Genomic DNA, 13,744 nt, shown 5'->3' on the forward strand with positions numbered 1-13,744 from the left:
TTTTTAAAAACTGCTCTGATAGATTTATGGTTTCAAGGAGTGGTGTAAACAAATTTTGCCAACTGATCCTTTAGTTACGATAACAGTGGTATATTAATAGAAATTTGAGGTTGTGATTTGTATGACATAGAAACATCAGGGGAAACTGAGCTAAATACTTTGGCATAGTCATGCGGTGTTATGGAGAAATTATATTCTGCCCAAAGAATTATAAGCAAACGCATAGCCATAGCAAAGCCGTTATTAAATGAATATTCTAAAAATAAAATGTCATTATTTAAAATGAAGAACATGTGTGGAGAAAAAATATTTTTGAAGATGATCAAAAATGACAAAAAAAAAGCCTGGTAATGTTAATAAAAGATTATATTTTTACAGGGACTTTGTCCCTATCAGAATAACATAAAAAGAAACTTAAACTACCCAGTTTAGACAGAATATTGAGAGTTCTAACATTACTATGCGATCTGTATCGACAGATGCTGTTGATGAAAAGACATCTGGAAATATTTGGTAATTCATTCGGAAATTTTGGTCACAAAAGGTTTTTTTTTTCTTTTGTTTTTAAGCAGTGGACATGCCTTTCAAGTCAGTACAGGAAGATGTGTAGTGTCTATGATCAAACAAATACTAATCACGTGTAAAAATGTAATCAAAACCATTTAGTCTTACGTTTCAGTGATATTGTATTTTGTCTGCCTGCAAAGTTTTTTATGGGGGTTGGTCTTGATCTTGACACCTGAATTAGAAAGAGCCCGCAGCTTCATGCACACATACTTTATTGGAAATTCACATCAGAAGCAGGATTAATGACCGACAGAAGCTGTACAACAAGTTGATTATCAAACCAACTGAAACCTATTAAACCTTCTTATGGTGTAACATTTTCCCTCACATATTAACCCTTAAAGCTTGCTTCGGACCCTTCGTTCAACACTAGGATTTTTTTTATTTTCCCTGAAATCCAGTTCACTTCCAAACTGAAGAAAATCCTGCATGTTGTTACTGCCCTTACATGCTGCTCCAAGGCAGACAAGAGAGGTCAGTTTAATCTCACAACAGCATTCATCTATACAAAACTTCAGCCATGATACTTCCCTCACATATATAGAAAGAACAAAGGACACAGCGGACAGCTGGTAAAAGTTTAAATAAAGAAAAAAACAAAAACAATCACCATTATTGAACTTGCTTCTATTTCAACAGATTAAAAGTACATTTCACTTACTTTCATCACTTCGTGCTGTTCTGTTATTAGTCATTAAAAAAAAAGAAGTAATGATCAATCACCTGGCTCAACAAGCCAGAACTGAAAATACCTTTCAGATGAGGGACGGAACATCAAGTCCAGCTGCCATCTGTTTGAGAACTTAGGAAATTAAGCTTTGCTTCAGAGGTAGACGCAGCGACATGATGAGGCCGATGTCTCCATGAGCCACGTTAGAAGGAAAAAAAAGTGTTTGTTCAAATAAAATTAAAAAAAAAGAGAAGTTCAGTATTAAATGGCCAAATTATCCTTCACTTTCCAAAAACTAACCAATGCTATAATTTAAAAACAACTGATCGGATTTCTGATAACGTACAGCTGCTTTAATTAGATTTGGCAATATTTGATACAAGTCACTGCCATTACACGACATTCTCAGAGCGGTTGATGAAATCAAATTCATTAACCACTACCTCATTATTGCCGCCCTCCATGCAAAGAATCAGACTGTGTATGAAAGGGAAAGTTATTATGATCTCACCCCTACATCGATGGAGTTGGCAGCGAGATTGATGTGGAGAGAAATGAAGACTTTGTAGGCAAACTGTTGTATTTTCCACAGAATGAAGAGCAGAACACAAGGACACACAGGACTGGTAATGCCTGGATTGTTTTACAACTTCTAACTTGTAATCTTCAGACTCAACTGATACTTACAAGGGATCAGGGAAGAAAATTAAAAATAATAATCATACACAAAGTAAAGCTCCTCAACAAAGTATTTTTTTTTCAAATTATGATTTTCCCCCTCCCCTCTGTTTTCAGCACACAAGCAGGAGAGACCCAAGGTTGGATACAAAATTAACACAACCATCCCAAAACAGCTTCCATGTTAAATCCAATAAAACAAATATATATATCACTGTTGCAGAATAACAATAATAATGTCTTTAAGCATCTTTGTGACATAGCAACCTTTTCTGACCAAAGGCACTCAAATCAGTAAACTTAAATTCAGCAGATGAAGACCCAACCCAATCTCTTAAAGCTGTGAGAGCACTGGCTTTCATACAGTTTTCCGTAACCACCACCCAGTCTGGATTATTCCACTAAGCTTCTCCAGGAGACCGAGACCAAGCAAGTCCAGCCCGTAGCAGAGAACTGAGTAAATGACCTCAGTGCAGTTTTACCAAATTAGTGTTAAAACACAAGGTATAGTGAAAAAAAACTGAATATGAAACATGTCACAAGTGTATCTTTTCAGAACACTGAAATGATTTAACACAATCAAGTCACACTTATACGAGATTTTAGACAGTTTCACTGCAAAAGCAAACTCCAACTTCAGTCCAGACAGACTGAGTTGTAGCAGACACAGTACAGAAATACTTACAACAGTGGAAGAAACAGGTTCATCAAGCCTGTGACATTTTCAACAGGATAAACCGTGTTAGAGGCCCACAAAGGTTATTTAAAAACTTCAAACCATGCAAATGCTCTTCAACAATGTGCAGTCCAGTATTCGACAAAACGCGACTGGAACCAAAATCATCATGTCGGCATCACTTGATTTTCCAGGTGTGGATATGAGACAAGACATTGAGGAAGCATGAGGATGTACTAGTTCATCTAATTTTCATTTCAGATTTCATAAATAGTGTTAAACATGGCACTATCTATAGAATAAGAGCTTAAAAAAACGCATCTATCTCCCAGCAGAGATGACGTCACCCTGCGGCCTCATCTGTATTCAGATTCCACTGATGTTTTCCGTCATGTCTGACTGTGCCTTAGTCTTGTGTTCTCCTGGAAGATCATGTGATGCAAAAACGGGCAAGGTGAAAGGTGCGAGTCCAAAGGTTTTGCTCTGCTGTTCGGCATTGTGCTCTTCAGTTTAGTAATTCACATTACAATCTCCCTTTTGCCCTCAGAAGAGGGAAGGGAGAGGACTTTTTATGTCTACTGTAGGTATATGTTGCAGTGTGAGAGCTAAAGAAGATGTACCGTTTCTCCAAGCTGAAAGATGTAGCATGTAGCGGACTGTACTTTCAGAGCCATTGTGTCATCTGTGTTGCTTCAAAGTCTTGCTCGGTGGCCCATGCTGGTGACAGCGACTCCATATGACTGGCTGATGTTTTGTGTCACACAAAGATGAAACCTGGTTATGTTTATAGTCTGCTCTCCGTGACAGGAGGGCTGCCACCTCACATCACCCTTATCCCCAACATGACCTAGTGTCCAGTGGCTCTTTGTTTGAGTTTTTCAATGGCTTTCAGGATCCCAGTTTGGTAGTCTCTCCAGTATGGCCTTATGATTCAAACCAACGCTGGCTACCAGTCCCCCTTTGTTGAGTGGAGTTCCACTGTAGTCGATGTTCTCGCCCTTCAGAGTGGTCATGTGGCCTCCTGTAGACATAGTGGGCACATGTCATATATAGTCATTGAAAATGTTATAGCATATATGCACATAATTTAACATCCTAATTATTATATTTGAGTGAATGGTTTGTGGTTTTCTGCCCCAAAACCTGCTCTACCTGCTTTTTTTGCACTGTTTCTTTTCTTTCAATCTACTGTATATACTGCTCATATTTCTGTAATTATACATATTTTATATATATCTTTTTTATTTTTTACTTTTTAGTCTCTTTTTACCCCTCCCCTGCATGTCTGTGCTAAGTGTACTGCTGCCAACAAAATAAGTTTCCCCACTGAGGGAGAAAATAAAGGATTATCTTATCCTATCTTATCTTAAAAGCTTGGTCAATTCACAAAGGAAAGAAGTTATTTGCCATCTTCTTAGTGAGCAGAAATGGAGGTGCAACAGGAAAAATATGACTTGTCTTCAGTGTTCACTCATTCTTTAACAATGTAGTGCTTGCTAGTAAACCCACTAAAATGACTGATTTGAAACAGAAAGTTTACGGGCTTTAGAAGCCACTAATGATAATCAAAAGGTTATCAGAATAGTTTTTGAGCTTGAAAAGGAACCAATCAATAAAAATAACAGTAAAATTACCAAGTGCATTGAGAAGTGCTGCACCAGCACAGATGTCCCATTTCTTTATAAAAGTGATGTGGACATAAACATCTGCTTGGTCTACAGATTCCGATTCACTTGAAGGCATCTCCAACAGTGACAGGACCTTGTATCCTATGAATGGAAACAAAATGGAAATAAATAAATCACATGGAAATACAAATGAAGGGACATTTCCACGAGTGAGTTTTCCAGGTAAACCCGACAGACAGGAACCTCTAACAAGGCCGCCCGTCTCCTCAGTCCCTTACACATTGGTAGCAAGATTAAAAGAAACCCCTCGCTGGACTCCTATATTTATGTAATAGGCCAACAAGACCTGAACGGACTATAATATCAAACTTCATCAAATGTACTTTGGTCCAAATGCTTAAATTATTTGTGGTCACATGATTCATGCGAGAGTGCTGAACGTAATTTCGGAATCCCGATCAGCAGAGACTTCCTGCTAAGAGGTTCCTGATGGGCAACCTGAGTACCTCTTTTACTCGAAAAAACTTTTTTTTTTTTTTTTCGCCCCGTAAATGTTCCTGAAAGCCACCTTTACAGGGCCGTTCCTGGTAATGGAGAGACACAAACGGCCCGGCTCCGAAAAATCTATTGGGAACTCCAACTAGTGGAAATGCGCCCAAAGACCACACTAGGGGAACTTTGAGAAAATATTTGTGCTCTTTATACATCTGAACCTTTTGATTTAAGTGTATGCAGCAGCAGCTTCAGCGCAGCTGCACCAAGTTGTAGTATAAATGCTTCTACCATGAATTGGCCTTAAAGAAAAAAAGGCAGAAAATGCAAGGCCTGATAAAGGTTAAAATTTAACTAAAAGCTGGGATCTTTGCAGATAACATGTTTCAAGATTTTTAGATGCATACAAATGTGAAGTTATTTTTTTACCCACCTGCTCCGCCAGCTCCAACTATTGTTGTGCTGTTTCCAAAAGCATCACGTATAAACTTATTAACCTCTCCAGAGTGAGAACGTGACACAATCACTTTTGGAGGGCTGTCCTTGTAGGTGGACCTGGAACCCATATTTGATCCCTGACCTACAAACGCCCAAGCTGAAAAAGCAATGAACGAGAGAAACAGACAAGGACAAGGTTAGCAATAAACTGTATACATACACAGTAATGTTGGGTTAGGGTTAGGCTGTAGGTGTAGGCTAAATCTGAATCAATCCAAGTTGAAGCTCAGTTTTACAAAATGCATCTTAAGGAAAGCTGAATATTTGATTTTTTTAAATGCAAAAATAGGAGACAGTGTTAGGTTAATTTGAGAACAGCAAATCTGCTAGGGTCTAGAAGATTTGCTTTTATCTAGCAACTAGACTACAGACATAGATTGAACATTCAGAATTCAGAGGAGCCATTTTCTTCAATGCAAACAGGTTAAATTGGGAAGCACACAAACTTACCGGTGAACCCTGTGAATGGCTGGTGGACGACACCAATAACTGGTTTACCATTCAGAGCCACACACACCATAGTAGTCACATACTTCACCAGATTTTCTGTAAAGACAGAAAGGAGGTTGCACTACATTTGTGGGAATGGGAGAAGTGAAGTCATATCAAAGGGAAATAGGTAGAGCAGATGAACAAAACATAGAAGTGTCAGTGTCTCAAACCTGCACAAACCCTCATCTCTGTTTTAATGAGAATAAACCACACTGATACCATCCTAAAACAGATTGTGCTTGTGAATCACAAATGAACCACTAGCAAGGCATTAAATATATACCGGTACACATTAGTCAGGAGTCTCCAACAACCACTCTCTAGTGTCACAAGAGACACAGACCGTCACTGTGCCGCTCAACCTTTTCTCTTGATTTGCACATATTTGAAATTATTGTATTAAATAAAAACTTATAATGCAACAAATTGTTAGGAATATATTTTAGTCTTTGCAGAAGTTACAGATAATTAAAACAAATTAAAAAAGGCTCAAACGGGCCGCTCGATGGTGCAGCGGGTTAGGCAAGCGGCTCATATACTGAGGATACAGTCCTGCAGCGGTCGCAGGTTCGAATCCCGGCCAGCGCACCTTTGCTGCATGTCATCCCCATTCTCTCTCTACCCCCTTCCTGTCTGCAACTTGAATAAAAGGGCCACTAGAGCCCAAAAAAATCTTTAAAAAGAAAAAAAAAGGCCCAAACATCACTTGGAAAATGTGACCTTGCTCACATTCTTATGCAGGCAAAATCTGTATGATATGTACGTATCACAGAGGCTTATGTAGTTCAGCTCTTAATCACTTGAAATAGTTCCCCTATCTCAAGGAAACAGCGACGAAGGAGACCGCCAAGAGCAGTTACTTTAGTACAAGGCCAAATCCACCATGTTTGGAGCGAAAGAGTCCGAAGAGAGCTTGGCATAGTTACCAATCAAGGCTCCATCGAAGGGAGGGCTGAGTCTAAATCACGGCTCCTCCCCATCAGTTTAGCCCATTATATTGTAATCATTTATCTAAGTATTCGTATTTTTGTCAGTAGAAAACTATGATGCATATTATGTTCTGTGGCTTTTCAGGGAGGTTGTCTGCCGAACAGAAAAGGTCTGTGTGTAAGTTTGCTTTGAATCTTCAATAAGAAAAACTTTAATTGAGACTTAATTTATGATTATGTGTCTTCTTTCTCATATCAACAAGCATGCAGATTTAAACCACCAAACAAAATGCAATACAAATATGAAAAATCCCCACAATTTCTTTTCTGGGACTTCAAATATAAATTTAAGGGAGGCTTTGTCAGTTTGTTTTTTTCAAATCAACAACAAGTTTACAGTATATGTAAGATGTAAGGGTATGTTGAGACAGACATTGAATCTGTTTCAGTTCACTGCCTGTTCATTTAAACAAAACTAACACAGAGGTGTGCCTACAGGGCCTTAACAGAAACGAGAAACACACCAGGATCCAGCACAGCCGTTCCAACACTACTGTTGCCAATGTGATATTTGAACCTTTCAAAACTTTCATCTGTTGATCCGACTGGCCTTGCAGGTACAAATTTAATTGGACTTCCAGTCTCACTGCGCCCCAACAATGCAACCAATGTCATCATTTTCTTTATTTGCCAGAATACATCTCATGAAACATCACAAAATTAGTCCTCCACTTTAACCCATCACTAGTTGCACTAGTTACAATAGGCTGTCATTTTTCCAGCCCCCGGGGAGCAGTTGGGAGGTTAAGAGCCTTGGCTCAGAGGCCTATAGTGGTTCAGTTGCCAACCCGGGTACTTGAAGCCAACCTCTATAACCACTAGGCTACCTCTACCCAAAATCATATCAGAAATTATGCTTGCACTGATGTTATGAACTATTGGTGCTGGTCTAACTATTAAATAAAACAAATTAAAGCTATTCTAATCAAACTGGTTAGAATAAGCCGGTTTGTCGCTTTCTTACGTCAAGGACAACGCCTACAGGAGTGGCTGGAAACTCATTGACGAAGGAAACCGGATCTGAGAACAAAGCCCTGGCAAACAATCCAATCAGCTTCTACAGCAGATCTGAAACGGAGGAAATCACACGCCTCATCCCCTTCAGGTTATCACACCTCTCGCTGTAACACCCCTACCCGCCTCCTCTGAGCTCAGACATGATATCCCTGTGTGACGTTGTTGGTTGTTACGATGTATTTTATTTGCTGCGTGCATGAGTACATCCAAACAATTCCAGCTATGTGGCCCATAAAACAGTGGCCCTGAATGCATTGCATTTCATGCTAGAAGAATGTGATGACAATAATTCCAGGGCCAAATATACTACCTTCAGAAACAAGTACTATATGTTTGCCAGTTCGAAACAAAACGGAGAACGAAAATGTGACCATTCAGACATTCCTTTAAGTACCATACAAATATATAAAACAGACATAGAGGTTCCCTAGAGAAGAACAGTCATTATCTCCCGCTATAAGAGGAGTGGAAGTGAAAGCATTGTGGAGAAAGGTAATTTTTTTTTAAATTTTCAATGAAAATTCGGATGGTTGAATTTCACACCTGTATACTCTTGAGTTGCATCAAGAGGATCTATCCACACAGTGATGCTCTCAGGGGCAACCTCTTTACCCCCATCAATCTTGTCTAAGATGTCAGTTGGAATTTCCCGAGTCCAGGTTATCTGATCCACCTCGTTGTCGTGTTCCTCACTGTAAACCTACAAAACAAAGACATTCACAGATAATTACATGACCTGTGCTCTTTATAATACATGTACAAACAATGAGGCTTTGGGGGTTTTACATTCAAATTTAAGTAACGCAACTGAAGTATAGGTGCAGCCTTCATTGAAGTTCACGTCCATCAGAATAAAGCTAATGATTTATGCATTGATGCCGGATCATGATAATCTCTGATTTGTAATTGGTCACAGTTCTAATCTTTTTCTATCAGGGATGTAAACTTTAAGATTGTGTTTTCTAATAGAAATTGAAACTAACACAACAGGAATTCATTTTTTCTGTAAAATTCAAGAGGTCAAAAGTGGCTGGACTCACCGTGATGTCTGGGAATGTGTTTTTTATTAAGTTAAACATCTTCCTGTGAGACTGCAGATCACCCATAGTCAGAAGCTCGCTGACTCCTTCTCTCGTCTTCCCCTTTGACTTTTCCTGCAGACTATTCTCGTCACGCACATTTTTCACCTGGGGAGAAGGGGGCATATTAAATTTTCACCAGCTGCTGCAAAAATCTTGTTTCTGTAACAATAACTAAATTTCAATATAGATAACCCATTTTTAAAAATTGTAATGTTGCAGTAATCAAAAAAGTCTGCATTCAGTCAAAAAAAAGAAAGGAGAAAACCCCACTAAATTTCTAAGAACCACTACCATCAATAAATGCCTCTCTGTCATTTAAAGAAAAGAAAATCCAACATTTTAACACCTCTTTATATGGATGAATTAATTTAAGAATCACTAAAGCAAGGTCGTAAATGTCTTTTGCTTTACTGAATCAAAGTCTGAAATATGTTTTTGGAAATCATGGTTGCTTCATCTTCCAGACCAAAATTAGAGAAATTATCCAGCTAGTTGTTAAATAACTACACTGTGGATCACTTCATCACTCTCAAATGTCTGCACAAATGAAGCTGGTTATGTCACCCATGCCTTTCTTTCTTTTTTTACCTCTCTACCACCTATCACTGCAGCCTCCACTGATACAGCCAGCAGTTCCCTCAAATCCACCTTTTTCTTCTGCCTGCAGACAAAAAAGGACAAAAAGATGTTAACCTTTGATAGTTATAAAAAAGTAAATAAATTAGGTTACAGTAAAATATATCAGTCTTAATAGCTTTGTGGTAGTGAAAAAGCAGAAAAGCTCAGAATTTTCATATTTCCCCTCAGTATAAAAACACAAGTTTAAAAGAAAAATAAAACCATGACCAAACAGATAAAAAGACTCAAATGTGTCTTGAGAAACTACTGAAGCCCATATGAGAATTGATTTGGGGCCAGCTCGGAAGTTTTATTCAAACTCTCCTTTCAACCATTAGAAAAACCAAACATGTAATCCGGCAAAATTGAGATATTTGAAACAAACATTTATCTTAGATGGATGTATAGAGTATTGATATTTAAGTTAACAGTTAGGCAACTCTCCTCAAATATTCAATAGGGTGTGACTGTATCTGGCTGACTGAAGAAACATATAGGCTTCATGCTAACAGTCCACTCCCAACATTCAAACAATCAGTCTCAAACAACTGGAACACACATTTGACACTAGGGATTATAATTTAGTGATATAATATATGATAAAACAACAATCGTTATGTTATTAACAGCTATAATCAGCAGCATCAGATTTATTGGCCAAGTTTGAACAAGCCAGACAGGGAATTTGACTCCGGTTATTTCCCTCACTGAACCCAGATTTAATTAGTTGCAAACAGAAAATAGACAAATGGCTCTTATTAATATATATTCAATTAAAAAAGTGAAAGGTGCAGCAGTCTGAGGTAGACATGCTATTGAAAGGTGCATTGTTACAGCATATGATTGTGGTCAGGGCTCCAGAGTGCGACCTATTAGGTCGCATATGCGACCTAATTTATTAAGGTGCGAGTTAAAATTTAATGAGGTCGCGCCGGTGCTACTTGCAAGAGGACTAGTGGAAAAAAAAAAAAATATGTATATTTTTTTTTCACTCGGGCGTGTTAGTGCATTAATGGAGTGGTTGATAATACAATCTTACTTTCTGGCTCATTACTGCGAGTCCTATTTCTCCTCTCTCTCTGTCTGACTGCACCTGGTACGGTCTGCGCACGTTACGTGCGTACACGCAGCGCGCTCAAAAAGGTAAACAAAGCGCAGTATGAAGCGGTCTATAGTCGATTATTTTAAGAAGAAAGATGTGCCAGAGGCTGGTGGAGGAGGAGGAGAATGGTTAGCAGAGGGAACGACAAGAATCGGATTCTTCTTCTTCTGATGAAGAGAGTGACAGGTTGGCGAAAGACCCGGGGGAGAGTGGGGAGAAGAAAAAAAAGTACAGCTTTCAACAACAATGGCACGGTTCCCGTGGTTAAGATACGAGGGACAGACCCAGGCCCGGTTCTACGAGGGTGCATCAGCATTGCACCCTCAGTTTATGTGTTTGCTCAGTTGAAAAGACGAAAAGAAAACTGATAAATGCGCCCGCGTTAAGCCTCATTTATGGTTCCGCGTTAAATCTACGGCGTCGGGTACGCGGCGACGCGCAGGGTACGCACCGTCCCCGCGTATCCTACGCCGTAAGATCTGCGTTGGTGTAACGCGGTACCATAAATCAGCCAGTGTCCGTCACTCATTTGCTTCCAGCGCGCAGTTTCCTGCAGCAGCAAGACGCTGCTCTCTGCTGCTCCGTTAACACAAAGTAACCATGGATATTCAGAAGTGGTTCAAGCACAACCACGCCAGCAAGTTTACAGGACTGTCTCAGAAAATTAGAATATTGTGATAAAGTTCTTTTATTTTCTGTAATGCAATTAAAAAAACAAAAATGTCATACATTCTGGATTCATTACAAATCAACTGAAATATTGCAAGCCTTTTATTATTTTAATATTGCTGATTATGGCGTACAGTTTAGGATTAAGATTCCCAGAATATTCTAATTTTTTGAGATAGGATATTTGAGTTTTCTTAAGCTGTAAGCATGATCAGCAATATTAAAATAATAAAAGGCTTGCAATATTTCAGTTGATTTTTAATGAATCCAGAATGTATGACATTTTTGCATTACAGAAAATAAAGAACTTTATCACAATATTCTAATTTTCTGAGACAGTCCTGTATATTAATGGTTATATTGATTTTTGTTGCTAGATTGTCTGATGGGTGAGGTAGTCCAGACTAAATGTAGCATTTTCTTGGTTCTGCAGCGATATTGCTGCAAAAATGCACTTTACCATAAAGTCACCTTAATTAGCCTAACATTAGTTAGTACATTAACATTACTAAGCATTTATATAAATTATATTATCCAACTTTTAATTAATTAACTAACTCATCACATTAATTAGCCTAACTGTAGGCTATATGTGTTTCCTATACATAATGATTGTTAATCTGTAAACAGTTAATTAATGCTTAATAATGTAACTAATGTTAGCAGTGAAAAATATGGTGCTACCTAATTTGTTTTGGTGCTACTAAATGAAAAGCTAGGTGGCACCAGTGCTACCTGTGAAAAAGTTAGTCTGGAGCCCTGATTGTGGTTATTATTATTGCACAGTGATTGATTACTCTGAGACTCTGAGTGTTGAGAGTTCATCAGAGCAACAGCTTGGGGGAAGAAACTGTCTCTGTGTCTGGAGATAAACAGATCAGCCATAAAACACACTCCTCTACAAGTCATTTCATACTTAATGGTGATTTTTTTTCGAGCCACTTTGAGCAGAAAAATCTGCCTGTTTGTAGCAAAGTTTGTTAGAAATCTTGATGTGTTGATGTCTTGATGCGTACGCGTCAATCTCATGACATCACTGAGTGATTCTTTGGGAAAAATTTTTGTTTTGGCATGTTTTGTCACATATACACAGACTCAAACACACACACACACAGAGTTTATATGAGTTCATGGGCTTGTTCTAGCTCTGCCTGGTTAAAAAAGAAAAGTACAAAGGCTTGAAATTTTATGCTACTTCTGCTTAATTTATTTTTTTATTCTGTTATTTTATTTATTTTATTATTTATTACATTATTTATTATAAGTACTTGAATTTACTTTAAGATTATTTTAATTTAAGCTATTTTTATTAATTTTAATTTATTTTATTGATTTAATTTGCCTGAAGATGATTATTTTGTACTTTTGTCTGTTTGAATGGTTGTGTTAAAAAAAATAAATCAGACGTTACTCAACAGTTACTCAGTACTTTTATATGAATTTAAAAAAAGGTCTCCAATGTAAACAAGTGTAATGCTTTCTTGGAATAATGCCTTTTAGTTGACTTTGTATCAGCGAATCTGTACTGTCATGAAACTGTACCTGATCCTATGCAATTCTTCTAATACATTTTTCAATCAATCAATCAATCAATCAATCAATCAATCAATCAATCACTTGAGTAGTTTTTTCCACCAAGTACTTTTTTACTTTTACTCAAGTAATTATTTGGATGACTACCTTTTACTTCTACTTGAGTCCTATTATTCTGAAGTAACAGTACTTTTACTTGAGTACAATTGTTGGCTCCTCTACCCACCTCTGGTAATCACTCACATGCCGACGTCAAACCTTCGCCAGCCAGCCTGAAGGTTGGATTATGGTTCCGCGTTACATCGACGCAGAGCCTACGCAGAACCTACGGCGTAGGCTCGGCGTCGATTTAACGCAGAACCATAATTCAGGCTTAATCGTAGACAGTCACGGAAATGTCATTTACAATGATGAAAGAACATGTGAATGAATGAAGTGAGACCTGAAAGCGGCCAGGCGGCTGGACAGCACCCCGGAGTACAGGTGGTAGAGGACCCCCACCCCCAGCAGGCAGAACACCAACACGCCGAGGGGGGACAGGCGGATCCCCATCGGTGCCATCACCATCGGAGCAGCGGGGCTGAGGCTGAGGATCTATCCAGGAAGCAAGAAGAAGGAGCACAAAGGTGTTCCTTGTGTAGGTATTAGGTAAAAAAAAAGAAAAAAAATCTGAGCTGACGTGGCTCTGCAGTCCCGAAAACCCTTCACTTCACCCTTCAGTTTTACACTCCTTATCACTCCTGGTCCACTATCATGCAGCAAAATAGCAGACCTCGATTAACTAAGATGCTAAATGACCACGACACACTGGACACTTGTGATCAGCAGGATAGTTTAGCAATGTCGTCCATCTGTCATCATTTCTGTTTACAATGACGGTTCAGCTGCTCCTTGTCCTCACTGATAAGTCACTAGGACGAGCCGACACTTCGCCTGTATTAAAGGTGAAGCTGGAAAAATCGCATTTCTCGTCCTTTTCTTTGCTCTTAATTGTTCCAACGTCTCAACTGCTCACTCGTGTTCCGGGTTAGAC

The 13,744-nt window shown here is 38.6% G+C and overlaps 1 protein-coding gene across 1 annotated transcript; it reads right to left on the reverse strand.

Moving 5' to 3' along the window:
* Positions 1-746: 746 nt before the first annotated feature.
* Positions 747-13,744, reverse strand: bpnt2 (3'(2'), 5'-bisphosphate nucleotidase 2). Its single transcript, XM_061731972.1, has 8 exons — positions 13,154-13,744; positions 9,378-9,450; positions 8,748-8,894; positions 8,251-8,407; positions 5,660-5,755; positions 5,145-5,306; positions 4,226-4,360; positions 747-3,612 (listed from the first exon to the last, which is right to left on the reverse strand). The coding sequence occupies exons 1-8, from the start codon at positions 13,276-13,278 to the stop codon at positions 3,470-3,472; spliced, it is 1,038 nt and encodes a 345-aa protein (XP_061587956.1). The 5' UTR covers positions 13,279-13,744; the 3' UTR covers positions 747-3,469.

This window comes from Cololabis saira, chromosome 10 (assembly GCF_033807715.1).
Source record: "Cololabis saira isolate AMF1-May2022 chromosome 10, fColSai1.1, whole genome shotgun sequence".
Classification (NCBI taxonomy): domain Eukaryota; kingdom Metazoa; phylum Chordata; class Actinopteri; order Beloniformes; family Belonidae; genus Cololabis; species Cololabis saira.

What these genes read in the sequence shown, in the direction of transcription:
- bpnt2 (XM_061731972.1), bottom strand. Translation starts at nt 13,278, where the DNA reads ATGGTGATGGCACCGATGGGGATCCGCCTGTCCCCCCTCGGCGTGTTG. An exon ending in AGCCGCCTGGCCGCTTTCAG is followed by an intron (nt 9,451 to 13,153) that starts GTCTCACTTCAT and finishes TTTTGTCTGCAG; the next exon opens with GCAGAAGAAAAAGGTGGATT. An exon ending in CAGTGATAGGTGGTAGAGAG is followed by an intron (nt 8,895 to 9,377) that starts GTAAAAAAAGAA and finishes CCTTCTCCCCAG; the next exon opens with GTGAAAAATGTGCGTGACGA.